Source organism: Trichechus manatus, unplaced genomic scaffold (genome assembly GCF_000243295.1).
Source record: "Trichechus manatus latirostris isolate Lorelei unplaced genomic scaffold, TriManLat1.0 scaffold00001, whole genome shotgun sequence".
NCBI classification, from domain to species: Eukaryota; Metazoa; Chordata; class Mammalia; order Sirenia; family Trichechidae; genus Trichechus; species Trichechus manatus.
In genome coordinates, this window is record NW_004443937.1 from 41,616,660 (window position 1) to 41,638,303 (window position 21,644).

Genomic DNA, 21,644 nt, shown 5'->3' on the forward strand with positions numbered 1-21,644 from the left:
AGAAAATCTCTATGTGCAGACATGGAAATGACCTTACACAGATGTATAAAAAATGTAATTTGCCAAACAGTAGGTTCAGGATGATTCCCATTTCTATACAACACATGTATCAACATATCCAATATGCTGGTATATTCACTGAAAACACTGGGAAGAACAAATGCCCGTTTGTTAGCAATGGGTTGGGGAGGAAAGATGCTTGAACTTTGTATTTCATACAACTCTGTTCCATTTGATTTTTCAAAAAAACTTTAAAATTATCAGCACATATTTTGAAAAAAATAGAAGTACTGGCTAGCTCTCAGCTATTCAGACCAACAAACCCAAACTGAACTGAACCAAATATCCTTCTCTTACTTCTTATCTACTCTTCCCATCATAATCTCTCCCAAGCCCCCTACATAAATCTGTCCATGAAGCCAAGCCCGCCCCCCGCAAACCCAACCACTAAACACGTTCATCAGTGTCTTAAGTCAATGTGTATTTGCTGAATGTTTACTATGGGCACTGGGAATTCATCAGAGAAGAAAACAGATACATTTCTCTGCCTCTGCGGAGCATACAGCCGAGCGGCACCATCCCTCTCCTCCCTCTGCTTCTGCCCTTGTCCTCTCCTCAATGTGTGTTCTTCAAAGCCCACCTCCTCCAGAAAGTCTTCCCTTCCTTCTCCCTCCTCAGAATCCTATAGTATTTAGTCTGTATGAATCTTTGAAAGATTATCTTAGAACCTACCGTCTACAGGTTCTAAGATAAGATTCATACCACCTAGACCACAGGTTCTAAGAGAATAGCAATCAGATCATCTTTGTATTTTTAGCCTTCATTTATTAATCATATACTTATTGAGCACACTGAGGATACAGTGGGGAAGCTGATGCAGCCCACACCCTCCTAAGGTGGAGAAAATGGACATAAAGCATGTGATTATGCAAACAACCCCTTCATGAATGGGGCGATGGATACCATGAAAGAGAAGTAGAGTGTTATGAGAATATATACCAGGGAAATGGATGCTGAACGGGAGGACATGGAGGTGAGGATGTGATTTGGGAGGGCTTCCCTAGGGAAATCAAAATTAGCTGGGATCTGAAGGATGAAAAGGGGAGTCGGGGGGAGGGCTCCAAGTGGGAAGAACCTGGTTCACAGCAGGGACTGAAAGACAGCTGGTGTAGCTGGAGCCGAGAGAGAGGGGAGCAGGGTAGACAGAGAAGCTGCAGGCGTAGCAAGGGTCAGACGGTATGTGAATTGCAGGCTACCTGGAGGAGTTTGGACTTCATTCTGTGGGCAAGGGGAGCCATTGAGGGCTTTTAACTGGAGGAGAACAAGATCAGACTTGCCCTTTAGGAAGGTTAGCTGGGGGATGAGAGGGAACGGGTTAGAGGGAGCCTGGTGTTTCTGGCCCATCCCTAGCAGTATGTACACAACCGCTACTGTGGACTGATTGTTAATACAGTGAATGCTTTCTCATTAGGTTAATACTCCCCTTGACATCTCTATGTCTCGCCACCTAACTGGGCTTTTCCCAAAGCCTCTCCCCCCCAGCCTTCAAGCAGCTCTAGAAATTTCCTCCTTTAAAAAAGAGCGAAAGACTTAGGCATACACTTCATGGAAGAGGCCATCCAAATTGCCAATGTGCACAATAAAAGGCAATCAGCTCCATTTTTATAACCAGAGAAATACAATTATAAACCGCTGTACCAGTTACCAGAAGGGTGAGACTTAAAAAGACTGACAATACTTAGTGTTGGCAAGGATGCAGGGACACCGAGGCTCTCACGCTGCTGGAGAGAGTATGACTTTGCATGCCAGCTACGGAAAACTGGCCGTATCTCCTAGAAATGAACAGATCTTCACCCGATGACTCAGCAACTTCACCAAAAGTACAAGAAAATTCATGGCAGCATTATTCATGACAGCCAAAAACTGAACAACATGGCAACATGGATAAATAGTGGTATATCCATTCAATGGAATACTAGATATCAGTGAAAACAAATGAGCCACACTTACACCAATGACTGAATCTGGAGCAAAAGCAGCCAGACATGAAAAAAAATATACTGCAATTCTGATTACATAAAGGTTTGAAACCAGCAAATCCAGTGTATGGTACTGGAAGCCAGGACAGTGGCTATCTTTGGGGAGTAAGGAGGGAGTAGTGGTTGGGAAAAGTCCCTGAGTGGTGCAACTGGCTCATGTGCTCAGCTGCTAAATGAAAGTTTAGAGGTTTGAGTCTACCCACAGGCACCTCAGAAGAAAGGCCTGGCAATCTACTTCTGAAAAATCAGTCCTTGAAAACCCTATTGAGCACAGTTCTACTCTGACACACATGGGGTCAGCATGAGTAGGAATCCACTTGACGACAACTGGTTAACTGGTTAGTGACTGGTGGGGTGCATGGGCATGGGGCATGTCTGGGGATGTAGGAAATATACCATTTATTGACCTGGGTGGTTGTTCCATGAGAGTGTCCACTTTGTGATAAATCGTTGAGCTGTATGCACAGGATTTGGGTACCTTTCTGTATGCGTATATTTAAATTAAAAACATTAAAAAGGAAGAAAAAAGAAAGCTCAAGATACCAAAGCTGGCTGCTTCTCAGCTTTGAGTCTGTGGCAAGGATGATCTGGGGCCTAAATTTGGTCAGTTCTCCACGTGAACCAGAGCCTCCTCCAGCCCGAGCCCAGAAGAACTAGATGGTGCCCGGCTGCCACGACCGACTGCTCTGACAGGGGTCACAACAGAGAGTCCCTGACAGAGCAGGAAAAAAATGCAGAACAAAATTCAAATTCACACACACACACACACACACACACAAAAAAAAAAACAACCCCAGACTTACTGGTCTGATGGAGACTGGAGGAACCCCTGAGACTATTGCCCAGGGACACCCTGCTAACTCAGAAGTGAAACTACTCCCAAAGTCCACTTTTCAGACAAGTATTAGACAGCCTATACAACAAGCAATAATACACGTGAGGAACATGCTTCTTAGTTCAATCAAACATACGAGACCAAACGGGCAACTCCTGCCCAAAAGCAAGAGGAGAAGGCAGGAAGGGACAAGAACTGGACGAATGGACACAGGGAACCCAGGGTGGAGAGGCGGAGCGTACTGTCACATTGTGGAGACTGCAACCAATGTCACAAAACAATCTGTGTATACATTTTTGAATAGGAAATTAATGTGAGCTGTAAACTTTCACAATAAAATTTAAAAAAGAAAGAAAATTTGTTGAGTTCTTTCTCTCTGATCTTTTCTGATGTCATTTCCTTTCTCGCAGCCCTTGCTTGGGCTCTAGTGAGGGATGCTACTTCACAGAATCCTCAGTGCTAGGTTGTACTGAATTCTCCTTCTGAAGGAATCTTTTTCTGACCTGGTTTTAGAGACACAGTCCTTTGTCAGTTGGTCCTCTTTATGCCTTTTGAGGTATCCTTTGGTTAATTATTGAACCCACTCACTTGGCGTCCCCCCAAGGCGCTTGGGCATTTTGCTCCTGTTTCTAACTCCTATACACTGAACAGATGCTTCCTGTTTACTCTGCACGCTTCTGAGTTGTTTACAATTGTTGCAAGAGATATGCTTTACTTTAGCAACTAAAAATACAAATACATTTTTAACTGTCCTGGCTTTGCCACTCCCTCTTGAGCGTGTGCCGTTGGGAAAGGTGTTTCTCACCACCAGAATGGTCCATCCCCGCCATATGTATTACCAGTTGTATGGTGACATCTCTGAAGTGTTGTTTCTGCACGATGTTGTGTAAATGTTGGGTGAGTTACCTTCACAGTTCCTCATCTATAATAAAGGTAACGCCAGTCTTCTCCTCTTAGGGCTGTTGGAGGATTTAAATGGGATAACACATGCCAAATGCTTGGCATAGAATAGTTGCCCATTAAATGAAGCTATTACGGCAAACCCACTAGGGTAGGAAGGATGGTTGGTTTCCACTCACAGATCTCAACGATTAAACAGAGTGGAACCTGCTGCCTTGAAGGGTTGATGTGCAGAGAAGGACTGGTGGACATGCTACCTGTCCTGTTGGAAAACTAACCATTTTCCTGAAACCTCAGCCACGCCCAGGAAGGTCAGCCTGATTTAGAGAGACATAAAAGAAAAAAAAAAAAAAAAAGGATAAAAAACGTTTAATTTCTTTCAAACCTAGGTGATTACATTGCTGATAGGCACCATGGAGTGAAAAGAGGGCTCTGCATCTTGGAGAGTCTTGTAAAACGCTTTAACAAATATATAAGAATCATATATAATTGGCACGCGCTTTGTTTGAATGCAAACACTGCTGTTAAAGTGGTGTTAACAACAGTTTGTTGGCCTCCCCTCCATACAGGAGAAACATTTCTCTCGTTTACACCACTCACTTGCTTAGCAAACTCTTACTTATCCCATAATGCACGCGTAATCTGCCCAACATGTCACAATGCCCACAGATTCTGAATTAGTGGAGTCTGAATTAGCGGAATGTTAGGCGCTCTCTCATGGAGAAGTATGAAGATAGGAAAACTACCCCCTCCAAGAGTTTCAAGAACACTAAGAAAATGACCCCTTCTCCCCTCTTTTCTGTCTTTTCTAGCTTCTTGTGTCTTGGTTCTGATTTTCAAAGGAGACACAGAAAAAACAAAGACTCAAGCTGCATTGTTAGGACATCTGAAGAGTTCTTTATCGAGAAGCCAGTTTTCTACACTTTCACGACTGTAGGCTTCATATAAGGCAAAAGCAAGATGGAGCCACTACTCTACACAAAACAGCTCTGCAGAGGACCCCACGGCCGTGCAGTGACGGGTCAGATGCCATGGACATGACAGATACAAAAACAGTGTGGAACAAAATAATCCAAAAAATGGCTACAATCTATTTAAGGAAATACCCATAGCTTATTATAAACACATTTATAGTCTAGGGTTGTAATATTTAGGTTTTTTTTTTTTTTTTTACATACACAGTTATTGAAACTTAAAAGCAGAATGTAACATTTAATAGGATAACCTTTGACAGAAGACCGTTGCTCTGAATTGGGCTTGATGTCATGTCATGATAGGATCACCCTTGCCGTGGCATTGAAGAGATCAATCCGTTGGTAGGTAGCCATCTTTCTGGCTAACTGTACGGATAAATGGAAGGATGAGCTAACAACACCACGAGGGGTTCATATTTCAGTTTTGGGGGTACAGAAAGAAACCAAAGTTGGTTGTTGGAGACTTGCCTTTTGTTTTTCAAAAAAACAAAGCAGATCTATGTGTCTTAATTAATTTATTTATGTACTCATTTAAATAATTGGCATCCACATACACAAAACAAAGAAATGAAAGTACTTGGTGTACTTGCCTTTCCATCCATTTACCATCGATGTATACACAGTATATTAATGAAGCATCATTTAACTTGGCTTATAACAGGGACACACCTAGTGGGTGGACTACAGATTCTCCATGAACAGTATTTTAAGAATGGTGCTCCATATTGCTTATAAACATATAGACATGGAATCAGGAAATCAGTAGATTCAAAGGTCACCTGCTAATCTTGGTACCACATAGCTAAAATGGCAATTGTATTGATAAACATCTCATGGGCGTGGGAGTTGACAGAAAATTCCCTAATGGGGTTAACTAACAGACTAAGGACATGCATTGGTTACAGGGCTCTGTCCCAGTGGGTTCCACGATCAAACGGTCTAATCATCTTCCTCATCTTCCTCGTCACTGTCCTTCATACTGATGCCCTGCAGGCCCCCACCCTCGCTCACTGAGGCTGTGGCTTCTTCCACAGTGAGACGGTTCCGGATGGTTTCGTAGGTCTTGCTGTTTAAGGTCGAGTCCAGGACCCCTTGCAATCGGAAATCTCTATAGGTTTTCTAAGGAGGGAAAAGATGCAGTGATAAAGGAGATCTCAAGGGAGGGGGGTGGGAGGGGACGCAAAGCAAGCACGGGTGTCACCCTTTATGCATCGTCAACTGCACGACCACCATGCTCAGCTTTCACTTGTACTGAACACTGAGATTTGTTGAATGACAGAAAATGAGAAATTGTGACAGGATAAACTGTATTAGATGAGACAAAGCAAAGAACATAAGCTGTGTTTATTCAGTTCCATAAAGGGAAATGTTCCAGAATTGCTTTGATTTCTTTTTTTTAATGGGTGGGGTCTGGTTCTTTTTCTTAGGTTATTATAATATGATAGGCAGTGTAAGGGGCTATAACATACAAATAATGGATCAAGCGATTATGGTATTTTTTCCATTTCTGCAGCAGCCTGGTCTTCAGTATTTCTGAGGCTTTTAATTGCATGAGCCATATCCTTCTGTCTCATTCACAAGACAGACATATGTATGTTGGTATATGAAACCTATTACGGGCAGTGACAGTTATGGGGAAGATGGAGCGCTAATGCCTGATCAATATGTTGCAGGCATGTGACTCACGTCTCAACTCCTTGGGAAAGAGCTGTATCTATTCTGTTCACAACTCCATGGTCTCAGGGAAAAATTCTGGCTCTTTTTCAAGAACAATGGTTTCGTATTACTGTGCCACAAGTTCTTTCTTTGTTCCTTCAGGCGATTTCTCTCGATTTCCTTAGGTATCTGAGGGATTGTTTTTCTAGAAATCCCTTAGCATTAATTGAAGATGACCAGAAGCATCTGGCTATTGTCTACTTCATAAGAAAATTTTTAAAAGGTGTCTAACTACAACTCTTCTTATCACACTGCATATCACTTCAGCCTCTGATTCTGTTGTTTGTTTCTCCTATTGATACGGGGAACCTTGCTAAAGATGCAAGAGGAGGGATGTTAACATGCTTGGACACCACTCCCATTATGATTTCTATTTTTAATAGTCTGTCTAGTGCAGTCAACAATCACAGTGTCAACCCCTCTTGAAGGTCAGATGTTGTAATCACTGCGGAGTTCACGAGTGAATGCAGTTTAGCTTAGTGAAGTCCAATATCATAAAATTATGGATAGAACAATAACCGCAAGTCCTGTTTTCCAGTTCATGCCTATCCCAGACTGATTATTAATAGTTCCTTTGTCATTCTTAGAAGTAACCTGGCTTGGACCAGAAATTATAAGGTCGTCCTACTTATGGATCAAGCTTTGCAGCTGTCCTCAGAGGAGGACACTAGGTAGCTCGTGAACTGTGTCTTGCCAGGAAAGGGTGGGAGGCTGAAGAAATGGTAGGCATGGTGTAGACCAGATGGCCAGGTGAGTCACTGGATTTTTTTTTTTTTGTACTTTTCAATCACTTGTTTTGTTGCTACTTAGAACAACATAATTGTTGTCAGAATACGGTGGGGAAGAGAAAAGGTAGAAGCGGTTGAGTATTTTCCCCTTTATTCAGATTCCAGAGCTGTGTGTTCCCCTACTAGATTCGAAATGCTTTAAGGTCACGGATCACATCTACTCATTATTCAGTCCTCCGCATTTTAAAAATAACATGGGAGAAAGATGGGGCAGTCTGCTTCTGTAAAGATCACAGCCTTGGAAACTTCATGGGGCAGTTCTACTCTGTCCTATAGGGTTGCCATGTGTCAGAATCGACTCGATGGCAATGGGTTTATTTTAAATAAATAAGTAGGGGCTCAACTAATATCAAATGTTGGATAAATAATTAAATGCTTGCTGAATGAATGAATGAATAAACAAAGTGGCTGTCTAGGTAGGAAAGAAAGCCAATTATTCTTGGAAGTTTGCCCTAGACAGGGAGACCTCTGGGTGATAATTTTGGCAAACAGGTGGTGATTTCTGTTTTCTCTGTGTTCTGGCACCAGTTAAGCTGCGCTCACTCTTGGCAAAAGTGCAGGGGTCCCTTAGGCCACGACATTTTAGTGTCCCCATCCTGTGGTTCATGTATTTTTTGGCAGAAGGATAAGATGAAACCTCCTCTCTGGCTGATATTATTCTCTTAATAAAATATAGCAAATTCCAACATTCCCAACGTAGATCTGGGAATAGCAGTCAGGAGAAGATATTTTAAAATATCAAAATTATGTATCTTCTTCTGATGTCCACCCAGTAAGGGTCAAACAGAAAATTTCCCCAAATAGCGTTTATACCCAGAAAATGGAACTCGAGTGGTCAGGTCAGTGAGCCTGCCTTAAGGAACTGACGTAAAAAATATGAAAATCAGGCTGGATCCATAGTCCGAGTGCATGTATTGCTTTTTTAAGAGCTGCAGGACACTGCTGTTTATAACCTTCCCCGGGCTCACGCTTTGTAAGATCAAATGCAGATGATAATAATTCTCCTTAATTACATACAACCGAACAGTAATTGGTTTTAAGTCAGCACCGGGGTAGAGGAGCACCTTCAGTGAAAGGTTGCTAATCCGAAAGAGGCTAAGAAAAGGGGCGGGTGGGGGGAGAAGGAGGGAGACTTCTGGCAAACTGTTCAACAGAAATTCATCTAGGTTTTATTGTTGAAATATTTTAAAGGAGACTCTGTGCTTTGAACGAGATTTTTGCATGTGTGTGTTTCAAACCCTCTATGGCGAAGCATCAAATGGAAACTGAAATGATCAAAAACGTATTTACCCCCTTCTGTGATCTTATTATTTCATGTAAACCACTGAGATTTCACGCTGAAATAATTATCATTAGTCCAAGGCGCGCACACACGCACAGGGAAGAACGCTACTTTCAGGCTATGTTATCTCACCTTTGTGATCCTTTACACTTGATTGTACACATGCATTGTAAGAGAAACTACTTCAATTAACTATCAGGACAATATTGATTTGCATTCTGATAACGATCACAGGATATAGTCAGAAATCGCTGGAGGTAAGTATTTCTATTAGATTAACTGTGGCAAAATGTTTATTTAATTAAGCTATAGGGTGGCTACGAGTCGGAATCAACTCGACGGCAACGGGTTTGGTTTTTTGGTTTAAAGTGTAAATGAAATTGGTAACTGATGTGATCAGCATAGTGACACCAAAAGTCAGCTTTTGAAAATCGAATGCAAATACCATGATGCTGCTGTAGTATTTTTGCAGGGCAAATGCATGAAGTGTCTTTCTAGTCTGGATGAAGATTTCAGATTCCTTTGTGTCATACTTTCCTTTGATGTCTGTGTAAGAAATTAACCATGCACCCCAAAGGGACTTCCTAGGTTTCACTTGCATGAGATATTCTTGTGGAGATCGTCTCATTTTATCAACCAACTGATATTCTTTGTGTTAAGGACGTTCTGCAGCTTGCTAATGAAACATATTTTAGTAAGCTATTTGCAAAGAAGAACAATTATTTTTTCTTTTACCTTTACCATCCTAATTAGAGTTTTCAACTGATAAATGTGAAGCTGCAAGTCCATCCGGTCCGTCAACCAGGTGCAGATCACGTTCATGGAGCTGTTGTACCATTGCTGAAAAAAGAGACAAAAGTTCTCCAGCCAACACATCATGGAGAGTTTACAGAGCAGACAGGGAACAGGCCCCGCTGGAGCACCTCAGTCTGTTCCAAGAGGAAATAAAGGCGGTTGAAGAGAATCTGAGAGCAGAGAGATCAGGAACATAAACTGACACCAGCTCACAAGGTACCGGGTCAACCTAAACGGCATCGGCTTGGACTCTGAATCCAAATCCGAACTCTTCCATCATAAACATTTCATACACAGTCAATTCATAAAGACCATCTTTTTGCTTTTCGGATTCCCCTTTTCAGTGGTTCATATTACTCAGCTGAGACTGAAGCCACTGTGTTATTTCCTAAGGCCACTGTCTTGGATGCCCAGAGGTAGGGGCTTCTCCACTGCACCAACTCATGTCACTTGCCACTTACCTTTTGAAAACTCCAGACCCCCATCTGCCAAGTACAGCTCTGGGAATCAGGCTGGTAGCCCTACGAATTTAAGGCCAAGTTTGCCTTCATTTACACTATGGGGTACTCCTGACAAAGACAATGAATGAGGGTTTCTCTTTAAGGGCCAGACCATCCTCCGGGAAGCTCATGTGCCCTTACGTTGGCTCTGCAATCTGTTTGAATCTTAACACCAAAAAATTATGGAAGATGAGAAGGAGAAAAAGAAAAAAATCTACAAATGAGCTCATTTCAAGCTGTTGAAATCCTACTTCCCCTTAAGGGGGTTCAATTTTGCTTCTTGTCTGTGAAAAATGCTCGAAGCTGTGTCACTTTAGACTGCCACCCCTGGGGAGCAGGAAGTCTCGGGTGCGGTATAATTTTGCAGTACTGCTCATATATTCATAAATCTCACTCAGAGACATATGAACAGTGTTATAAAGTGTCAGTATGAAAAGAAAATCTCATCTTTTAAACTTCACCAGGTTTCATTACGCTCTGCGGCTTACACCAAACAATTTACAAATAAAATGGAAAGGTGTGGATGGACCTATCGATTTATTTACAGGGCTTCTATATGATCTGTACACAGAAAAGATGCAAAAAGGAAAGAGAAAGTGGTTAGAGAATTTAGACGATACGTGTTCTCGTGCTCACTGACACACACACACGCACACACATCACACACCAGTGGGGATTTCAAAAGCATAAACAAAAACATGTTTCTGATGGTAACTCCACCCTTTCTCACCGAAAGATCATCCAAAATCAGTTTATGCCTAACACTCACAGTTTTTCTGAAGCCTTGTTTCTGACTTAATTTCTTTTTTTTTTTTTTTTTAAATTAATTTGGGTTTTTACTTGCAAGGTATAACTGCCAAGTTTCACCTTGCAAGAAACGACAGCCTCAGCCACGGCGTCTCTCCTTTCTAGGCTCCTTGCTCATCAGAGCCAATCATGGCTCCTTGGAGCCCGGCCGCAGCGACCACCCCACCCCAACCGGCACAGCTCTGGAGCCTCACAGCCAACTCCTGCTCTTTTAAAGATCATGGAGTGAAACTGTCAGTTTCAGGAACCTTCTGTCCCTCCCCAGGAGCAGGTGGAGGGGTGTGGGGGTGGCAGAGGGAGATTTTTTCCTTGAGAATGGCAGTTCACCCCGTGGAGAAGAGCGTTCTCCGGGGTCAAGCTGCTTCCAGCATGGACAGGTTTTCCCCTCTAGGGGTGAGAACATTTTACTGAAAGTTTTTTTTTTTTTTGGTAGCGGTCATTGAGGGTGTTTTTGGCACCGGCTGCCTTGGGATTCTGGAGCTTTTGCTGCCCGTGCATCTGGGTTTGTTAAGAAGTGGTCTGGGGACAGGAATATCACTGGGTCACTGGCGTGTCTGCAGTCCTACCTTATTCTCAGAGCCCTGGTGGCGCAGCGGTTACGAGCTCGGCTGCTAACCAAAAGGTCAGCAGTTTGAATCCACCAGCCACTCCTTGGAAACCCTACAGGCAGTTCTACTCTGTCCTATAGGGTCGCTATGAGTCAGAATCAACTTGACAGCAATGTTTTTTTAACCTTATTCTCAGCAATTTGGGGGCTCTCTATTCACCCTAGATCTCCAATTCCATGCTTCCTGGCTGTATCTGACATGCCTTAGACTGTGAATAGCAATCTGGGGCCCAAATAATCTATTTTGAGGGTCATGGGCAATGCTTGCCCCCACCGCCCCATCCCAAGGTTGGAAGATGACTTTCAAGGAACGCCGGTGACCTCCTGGGCAAACCTACACACCCAGGGCTTTAGGAAGGGCGAATCTCAGCGACACAAAGGAGAAATGTGGTGCTCGGGCTTCTAGGCAGAGGTGGCATTTTGCTTTGGCTGCGACGAGAGGCAAACTGGCGCTGGCTGGTATCACTGCCAGCGCGCCTTGTGCGACATGCCTTTTTCTCTTTGCTGAGAGACACACCACCTTTCAGGAAAAAAATGCCACAAAGCCCCTTGCATTTATGTAAGCAGTTCTCATTCTCGTAAATGGCGTTTGGATAGGAAACTAAGAATAATAACAAATAAAAAGGCCGAATGCTATCAACACTCCTGCTCCGTCGCTGCAAGGGTAGGAGGTGGGAAACGCACATGGCAATGGGTCAGGGCAGACACACACTCCGATTCCCACCCACGAGAGCAAGAAAGCCCTGGAACATCCATGCTTTCCCTCCTGGATCTCACATCTAGCAAAAGAAGTGTAAAAAATGTATGATGCCCCATTGGCTACGCATTTAAAGAGGCAAAAGGGAGTCAGGCACTCCTTTCCAAGCCTTATGCTCAGTCGATGAAATTAGAGGTACTTTTGGATGCAGCACAGCACTAACTTGGTTTTCCAGAAAGGCGCTTAAAGGCACTTGGATGTCGGAGGAAGTAGGAGGCACTGCCTTCTAGAACTTTAAAATGTTAGAGGTAAACGGGATCTTCCATATTATCCTCCGTAGAGGAGCAAACGAAGGCCCAGAGAGGTGAAGTGGCTTGCCCAAGGTCACACAGCCAGTGAACTCAGAAGCGGCCATTCTCTATGATAGCCACTGATTTGACATTTTGCTGGTCTTGACAGCGGACCTGACGCATCTCTTCCCAACTCTTCAGGGATGTCACATAGACAGCTAGAAATGGGCCGTGGTGGGAGGATTTACACCACAGAAATCAGCAAAGGCTACAAACCAGGGCTTTCCCCCTCCGAGAAAGCCAGGTGTTAAACATTATTCACACACCTCTGGGTGTCTGGGTTTCCCTGCTCCTCCGCAGGGGACTCACCGAGCTTACTAATCAGGTTTGCTTTGTCTGAGATGGGTGCTCATACAGCAGATTTGTTACGACTCTTCAAAAGAGAAAATTAATAAAACATTGTCAGAGTCCCCATTTGGTTTTTATCTTTGCTTCACATATGCCTTTTCCAGAGCTGACAGAACACCTGTGCACTAAAATTTTGGGAAAATGTATTCTAAGCCTACAGAATCAAAATTGTGAACTGACAACATGTCCTCAGTATTTAAGTACAATCGTGACTCTTGTTGCCGCCCCAGAATTCAGCTATATTAATTTAAGACTTCCTGCGCTTTTGGCACAGTGGTTAAGAGTTCAGCTGCTAACCATAAGGTCGGCAGTTTGAATCACCAGGCGCTCCTTGAAAACCCTACGGGGTTGCTATGAGTCGGAATCGACCCGACGGCAACAGGTTTTTTTAGTAATAGTTTCAGCAGGGAGGCCTGGTGGCGCAGTGGTTAAGAGCTTAGCTGCTAACCAAAAGATCAGCAGTTAGAATCTGCCAGCCGCTCCTTGGAAACCCTATGGGGCAGTGCTACTCTGTCCTGTAGGGTCGCTATGAGTCGGAATCGACTCGACGGCATTGGGTTTGGTTTTTGGTTTTGGCATAAGGCTACTTTAATTTATCAGAGAGATAAATCCCTGATACTCTGGGTACCTTGGTAATCTGCTCTCTGGGGTGAATTTGGTGAAGGTTTTGGACTTGGAACCCAAAACACACCCATCACAGCTGTGGCCTGCCTGGGAACAGGGCCCTTGGAAAGCGTTTGCTTCTGCAGTCACTGCAACAGGTACAGCGGGTCTATTCAAAGGAGCCGCAAGGCTGATCTGAAACGCTGCCATTTAGTTCTTCTTTTGCCCTCTCCATAATGTCATGGTTCAGAGCTCGGGTCTTAACACAGATCTGGACTTGCGGTCTTGGACAAGTGACTTACATTCTCAGAGACTTGGTTTCCTGCTTGTAAAGTGGGGATTAATCAGGCTCTTAGTAATGATTAAATGAGGTAATGCTAGTATGCGCACAGAAGAAGGGAATGTTAGTAGCTGCTGCCACACATCCTCCCACCACGAGCATCAGCATCATCTCCTCTCTTCCTGCTTTTCTCCCGCTCTCAACCTAAGAGAGACCAAACAACAAGCGAAGCAGCAGAACAAGTTAGCAGGGAAAGCCGTGAGGTGGCGGAGGAAATTATTCCAGTTGGACTATTTCTGGAATTGTATGTAGAAGTTTTAAATGATATATCACTAACTCTCAGAAAATGCAATTGTGTTGTAAAGTTGTTTTGTGGTGGATCACGACGCAAACCCATAAACGGATCTTGGGTACAAAAAAGCACATCCTAGACTATCCTGAGCTGGACTGAAATCTTGGATTGAAAGAATTCAGACAAACAATGAGTGATTTCTCAAAGCCTGTGGGGGATACATTATAACTTCAGCCTGTGTTGGCTACTTCTTGTTGTTGTTATTTTTGCCCTGGAGTTGGCTCCTGGTGACCCCATGTGCTAGCTGGATAACCTCAAGCGAGCTACTTAATTCTCTGACCCTCAGCCTCCTCCTGGGTTCATAACAGTACCTGCTTTACAGGATTGCTGTGGGCCTTAAAAGGCAATTGATGTAAAGTATCCAGCAGAATGCCTGTCACATAGTAACCGCTCAATAAAATTTAGCCACTATTGTTACAATTATTCTCAGATACAGAACAAGTGCACTTTCCATATACAGCACAAAGGAATCTTCTCGACCCACTTGTAGTAGATTAGCTCGTGAGTTTGCACATATAGTCACATTCTGCCCTATGAACACAGCAACTCCACGTGGAGAAAACTTTATACATAAAAAGTCTCCTCCGTAACATGGGGGTTCCCTACATCCAGGATTAAGGGGAGGTGAGTGAGACAGGGTCACACAATTGCAGCATCAGACTTTGACATTTTGTTCATCCTGGATTTTTTTGCATTAATTTTTATTTTTAAAAAATTTGCATTAAACTATGATTTTCTTGATTACTATGATTTTTGGCTCCCTCTAAAATTTTGCAACCAAGATGAGCGTCTCATTCACTTCTCTCTATTACCTGCCCTGGGGTTCACTTGTCCCCTGGAAACGCTATCCCCTGGAAGGGAAGCAGGATTGGGAGATAGAATGAATCGTTAACACCTCACTGGACAATGGAGGGTTCACAGAAATGGATTTTGACTTAGATTTGGATAATTCTTAATCAGAAATGTAGAGCTTTGCTATGGTGATCGCTGCCACGGGTATTCCTCCCACCACCACCTATGTGAGGTTTAACTGCCGACCACCCCGCATCTGGATATGAACTTAACGCCCTAAAGAGACCTTTACTGTTAAAGGTTCATTTATTCACATATCAAGCCTCATGTCACTGATGAGCGGCACCAGAAACAAGGAATAGAGGCTGAAATGAGATAGAACTATTCTGCTTTTCCAGACTCATTAGTCACAAGGACAATTTAGCCTCTTAACTCACCCAAACCCTCGGTCAGACCATGCTATGAAACTTTAGAGTCTACTGTTTTAACAAAATACTATTTAGCACAGTACACGTACATACACGTGCACACACGCATACCCCGTTAATAAAAGCAGTTAACTATTCATTGAACACGGAGTCCTTACAATGAACAGGCATGAGTTAAGAAGCCTACAAGCATTATATAATTTAATCACTGTGCTGAACTCTTGAGAGGTTGGCACTATTAACCGCCCCGTTTTGTCTATGAGAAAAAGGGCACAGGTAGGTTAAATTAGTAGCCTATGACCTCACAACCATTAAGCAGTCATTCAGGTTTCAAGTTGGTTATTTACCACTATATCTGTACAAGCTCCTTGACTACATCCAACTCAATAATTTAAAACTAATGGATGGTTTATAGAGAAACAGCTCTGGTTCCTGAGCAAAACCATTCAGCTCAAAGGAGAAGTGTGTAGGTAGGACAACGCCACTGAACCCGTCTCCTTCAGAGCCCGAGGTTGGCTTGGTGTTGACTGGTTCTACTTCTCATGAGCTTAGAAAGTTACTAAGCAGAGGTGGGAGTCAGGGGCATTCCCATGGAAACCAATGGAACAGTCTTAAAGAACAGATGAATGAAAGACAACCGTTGCCGAGTCGTAAGGGGAATGATTAGAAAAGGTTGGATGGGTCATGCCATTTTCTAAGCTAGAATCAGTATATTTTTTTCCTCTCCCTTAAGTCTTACCTGGGAGTCTCTGGCTGGTGGAAGCGGTTCAGTGTTTGACTACTAGTTGAAAGGCTAGTGGTCGGAATCCGCCCAGAAGCGCCTCCGAAGACGGGCCTGCTGATGTGCTTCCGCAAGGTCACGGCCTTGAAAACCCAGCGGTGCAGTTCTGCTCTGCACACGGAGGGCTGCGAGGAATCGAAATCAACTCGACGGCCACTAATAACAAGTCCTACCTCATCTCTTCTTGCTTCATTTTAGGTGGGTCATTAACTCAGCAATTACTACTGGGAGAAAGGTCTCACTGTGAACAGTTTGAGTTTTCAAGGACAAATATAACTACAAAAGTTGCTTTCATCCCAATGGGTTGAATTTCCCTAACAGAGTTTTGGAGATACAAGAGTTATAATGTTGATCAAAACTTCAGTTGTGAGCAAGGGAGAATGCAGAAAGCCAAAGACACAAGGGAAAGAGAAGTCCAAAGGACTAACAGACCACAGCTACCACATCCAGCGCAACTAGACAGTGCCCGGCTCCACCACCGACCGCTCTGACAGGGATCACAATAGAGGGTCCTGGACAGAGCTGGGGAAAAACGTAGAACAAAATTCTAACTCACACACAAAAGACCAGACTTAAACTCATCTGACAGAGACTGGAGAAACCCCAGGAGTATGGCCCCCAGACACCCTTATAGCTCAGTAACGAAGTCGCTCCTTAAGTTCACCCTTCAGCCAAAGATTAGACAGGGCCATAAAACAAACTGAGGCTAAATGGGCACACCAGCCCAGGGACAAGGACAAGAAGACAGGAGGAGACAGGAAAGCTGGTAACAGGGAACCCAAGTTTGAGAAGGGGAGAGTGTTGACATGTCGTGGGGTTGGCAACCAATGTCACAAAACAATATGTGTATTAATTATTTAATGAGAAACTAGTTTGTACTGTAAACCTTCATCTAAAGTACAATTAAAATTTCTTTTAAAATTTCAGTTCTGAAAAATTATACATTTTAATTTTATTTACAAATTTTTTACTAAATTAGGAAGAGGAAAATAGTCTAGCCTTTTCATGACAGAAGAAACTTGTCTTGTGGGAAATGAAACAAGATGTCATCCAGAGCTGTTACAAGAGAAGCAATTTTAGACACAGTGGCAAATCCAATGAATATCGTCTAGTGCAAAACACAGATCCTCCCATGTTGTTTCTTTTTCTTTTTACCAGAAGAATTTCATTGAAGTATCACACGCATTCTGTAGTTATCACTTTTAGCAAGACACACGTGCACACACATATACACACACACTTCCAAAAAGACAACTTGCTTTGTGCCCACGACCCATTATCGTCGAGTCAAATGCGAGTCATAGCGACCCTATGGGACAGAGTAGAACTGCCCTATAGCATTTCCAAAGAGCGGGTGGTGGATTTGAACTGCTGACCCTACGGTGAGCAGCCGAGCTCTTAACCACTGCACCACCAGGGCTCCTTTGTGCCTATAGCTGAGGACAATATTTGGCTCAACATCAAAAAAATGATCTCTTTAAAAAAAAAAATAGGGTATTTGGCTTAAGGACCAATAAGCACACCACATATAAACATACATCTCCACATACCTTCTTTGATTACAAACTTGTAACTCACCTTGAATGATTATTGGAATTCACTAGGAATTGAGTTATATTTTTAGTTCATTTCTAAATATGTATTTCCTTTGAAACTGGCATGTTCAAGGCATATATGCCAGGCAGGCAAAGCACTAAACTCCTGGGCAGTTCATCCTTAAACTCTAAACAGTGTCTGTATTATAATCATAGACCCATTTTATAGATGATGGAACTGAGACTCAGAGGGATAAAGTGGTCTAGTAGCCAGAGAGAGATGGCGCCTGGGCTCGAGAGCCTGAGAGACTCACGTCCAAGATGCAGTGCAGCCCAGTGGCTAAGAGCATGGACTCTGGAACCAGACTTTTCGCATTTCAATCTTGACAAACCCCTTGATCTCTCTGTACCTCCATTTTCTCATCTGCTAAATGGGAATAGAATGAGCTAATGTGTGTGGAGTGCTCACAACAGTGCTGTTGTTAGGTGCCTTTCAGTCGATTTCTGAATCATAGCGACCCTGTGTGACAGAGTAGAACTGCTCCACAGGGTTTTCTAGGCTGTAATCTTTACAGAAGCAGATTGTCAGGTCTTTCTCCCTTGGAGCCTCTGGGTGGGTTCAAACCACCAAGCTTTGAGTTAGCAGCTGAGCGCTTAACTGTCACGCCACCAGGGCTCCTTTACAACAGTGCTAGGCACACACTGAGTGTTCGCTGTTATTATCTTAGCACACTCTAGCACCTTGCTTCACCAAGGAGAAACTACACCTTCCTGAGCATGAGCTATTGTGGGTTGTGCGAAGCTTTCTGAGCAGCTGCCTTTCTTCAGAAACTGCCTGAGCAAACAGGTAAGTCGGTAACCTCTTGGGAACCAACCTGTATTTCTGGACTGAAACGGCACAGTGAATGCTGGAGCATTTTTATCTTTTCTCTGGAAAGTACCCTTTCTTCAACTCATTACAGCCACTCATCAGAGAAATTGCTTCAGCACCTTGCCAAGAACGTCTAATAAAGAAATAACATGTTGTTTGTTGGCAAGGAGTCAAGGAGAAAGATAATACTTTGACCACACCCACGTGACTAAGTTCTCCACTTTGTTTCTTTGTGACAAAAGTGGGTTATTAGTTAGGAAAAAAAAATCCAAAAAAACAAACCAACAGCCTACAATCGCTGCATTGAAATACTGTAATGAAATCGTTTTCATTTGAAGCTCTCCATATACATTTCTTCCTTACAATCTGGGTAATTTAAGAGCACGTGAAAAGCCTCAGCCAGGGTTTCTTTACACTTCTACCCAAATAGTCATAGCTTCATTAACCCAAGCCACCAACTCCACAGCCCCACGGGGCTCTCGGAGCCAGCGATGGCCAGAGGTCTGCTTGTATTTGGTGTTCTGGCCAAAGACTCGGACAGGGTGTGACTAAGAAACCCTGGCACGTTCAAGCCATCATGCCAAGTGGGCAAAACACTGAACGGCTGGGCACAGTTCATAGCAAGTTTTAGGATGCGTCAAAGCCGCCCAAGGGCTGAATAAATACTTTCTGGAAAGCGTGAATCATCTGAATGCTTTAAAGAATGAGTACATCATTGACAGGTACGATCTTTTGCCTAACTGGAGTGTTGCTGTAATTCAGGATTCGATCCGCCAAATCAACAGCTCTTAGGAACGGGTATTTCCCAGTCACAGCTTCAGGACGCTCAGCTAAGAGCACCAAGCCATGGCCAGACACCAGCATCAGAGGGCACAGATAATTAGAATGACCTTCCTGGTCGCTTCAAATGTCGCTTTGACTAAGTAGGCATGTTTTTTCTTTTTTACATCTGTGATCATTTGGACGCCTAAAAAGCCATATCACTGAAGCCTTTACAAACTGTCTTGTGTAGCTATTTAAGGCTGCCACGTCCGAAAATCTAGACGGAATCCCCTTGAGGACTCAAAGTCCAAGACCACTTTGCTGAAAGCGTGGCTCCAGAGATGACAGCTATCTACAGTCTGGTGTTAAGAATATTCAGCTACTCTTTTGCCTATCATCTCTTCTCATAAGGAAGAAATAATACAAAAGAAGTATTAACTCAAAAAATACATTTTAAATTGTTGCCGCGTAAAATTTTTGCTTCTTATGCAGGAACATGGATGGCATGTAGCATCTGGTGGGCAACATTATTTTACTCCCCTGAGAAAGGGCCTAAGGAACCCTTGTGGCACAAATGATTAAATACTCGGCTGCTAACTAAAAAGTTGTCAGTTCGAACCCACCCAGCATCTCTTCAGGAGAAAGATCCAGTGATGTGTGCTTCTGTAAAGATTACCAGCTTGGAATCCCTATGGGGCAGTTCTACTCTGTCCTATACGGTCGCTATGAGTTGGAATCAACTCGACAGCATACCACCACCACAACAGAAAAGGCTCAATAATATCTTAGTATTCGCTTATGAAAATCAGTTATCTATTCAAGACCAATTTTCAACTCTCTAGACCTGAAATGGGGAGTAATATCCAACAATAAGAAAGTCTTTAGCATCCAAATTTCAAATGAATGATCAAAACGATGAGTCCATACTTGGATTCCTCCTGACTTAATGCACATACATCACTGCCATCTAATCCAAGTCGGTCCTCTCAATATTAGTTGTCCAGGGAAAGGTCCAGGGGAGATACAAGTCCGAATGGATCCTTTCTGGAAGCAAATCAAGCAGGAGAGTTTAATTCCAAGCTTAGTTTCCGTGTACTATACAGGGGTTTCTCTCCCAGAAGACACATTCTGTGTGTGTTTTTTTTAATGGTTTGGTTAACTTGTTGGCAGTTCCAGTGAGCTCTATAAGCCAACCAAAGCCGGGCTGGAAGTGAGTTTGTTGACTAAATCAATCAGACTGTATGAAACCTACAAGTCACAAAACCTTCTTTTAATCCTACCCAGCCCCACCTCTCAATATGGCAGAGGGTCACCATCAGGAGGAGTGATGGGATCTGAAAGATTTTCTTTCCTAATAGTCGTAAGATATTACTGAAATAGTTTACCACCTTCGAATAAGAAAACCAAGCCAAAAATCAAGACGTAGATATCTACGTAAAGACAGGAAGCTGTGTAGGATGGGCACACGGAGGCACTCACGTAAAACTGTACCTGTGAACACTACCTCAACGCAAAAGCCACGCTCCCACCATTTCCACCTCGAGAGTGAAGGTTATTATGAAAAGATGGGAGATAGAAACCACTCCCCGTACTGAAAAGGGAACAGCTGAAGAGCTCCAAAATGGAGGGGTGTAATAGTGTTCTCTGGAACACCCAGCCATGGTCCTAGACAGCAACAAATCCTTTGGGAGATGAACACGGGCATTTCATTTCATACTCGGACTGAAACAGCATCTCAAGGCCATGTTCTGAGATTGCAGGCAACAAAGAACAGATCTGGCCGCGTTGGCTCAGTCATTCATTTGGTTTATTGAGAACATGCCATGGGCCAACGTTTCTGAATCTGTGAAGCAGAACTAAAGGAAGTCCAGAGATGAGAACAGAGAATCCTCACAGAGGACAGGGTCCAAACAACAGAAAAGGAGGCGTTTTCCACACCACCTGTCATGCCACCTCACGTGTTTGCACAGACTCCCGTTCTCCTTACCAGCCCCTGCCCCCTGATTTTCCAAGGACGGGTTCGATCAGAAGGCACCCAGCCAGACCTGAGACCCCAGTCCCTCCGGCCCAAAGGGCAGCAGCTCCTGCCTCCAGCCTCACTCCCACCACCACAGACTTATGAAGGTTTGGAATGTGCGTTCAGGAAGCCCTTATTTTAGGAAACAATTAAGTAGAATTAGGCTAATGATGCGAGGCAGGCAATGCTTTTGCCCTTTGCTGAGAAATAACCCCTACGTGGAACAGTTATACTAATAAAAATCATGGATTTCTTAAATGCCTCAAAAAGATCTTTGCACCCAGCTCGGCAATTAATACTGCCCCACTGAGGAGCATTTATTCCCCAGGCTAAGGAGGATTAATCTCTGTGTTCGCTCGACCAACGTCTTCCTTCAGCAAAACTACGGGGTGAGGCTTTGGACTGGGAACGGAAATTTCTGCACGCCCAAAGTTCACAGGAGGCTTAATTCCCTTCTTGCTTAAGGGTGGCGAGGCGGAGGGGAAGGGCCCGGCACCCCTGCCAGCCCCAAACAGAGGCCGGTGCCAAGGATGCTCTTGGGGTCTGCCTGTCCTTCACCTCGAGGGAGAATGCGAAGGCCTTTCT

The 21,644-nt window shown here is 43.6% G+C and overlaps 1 protein-coding gene across 1 annotated transcript in view; it reads right to left on the reverse strand.

Annotated features, from left to right (window-relative positions):
- Positions 1 to 5,250: 5,250 nt before the first annotated feature.
- Positions 5,251 to 21,644, reverse strand: part of CADPS (calcium dependent secretion activator) — a 548,960-nt gene continuing 532,566 nt past the window's right edge. The window contains 2 exon segments of the mRNA XM_023727714.1: positions 5,251 to 5,867; positions 9,270 to 9,374. Coding sequence (XP_023583482.1) covers positions 5,688 to 5,867; positions 9,270 to 9,374 — 285 coding nt within the window. The 3' untranslated portion in view covers positions 5,251 to 5,687.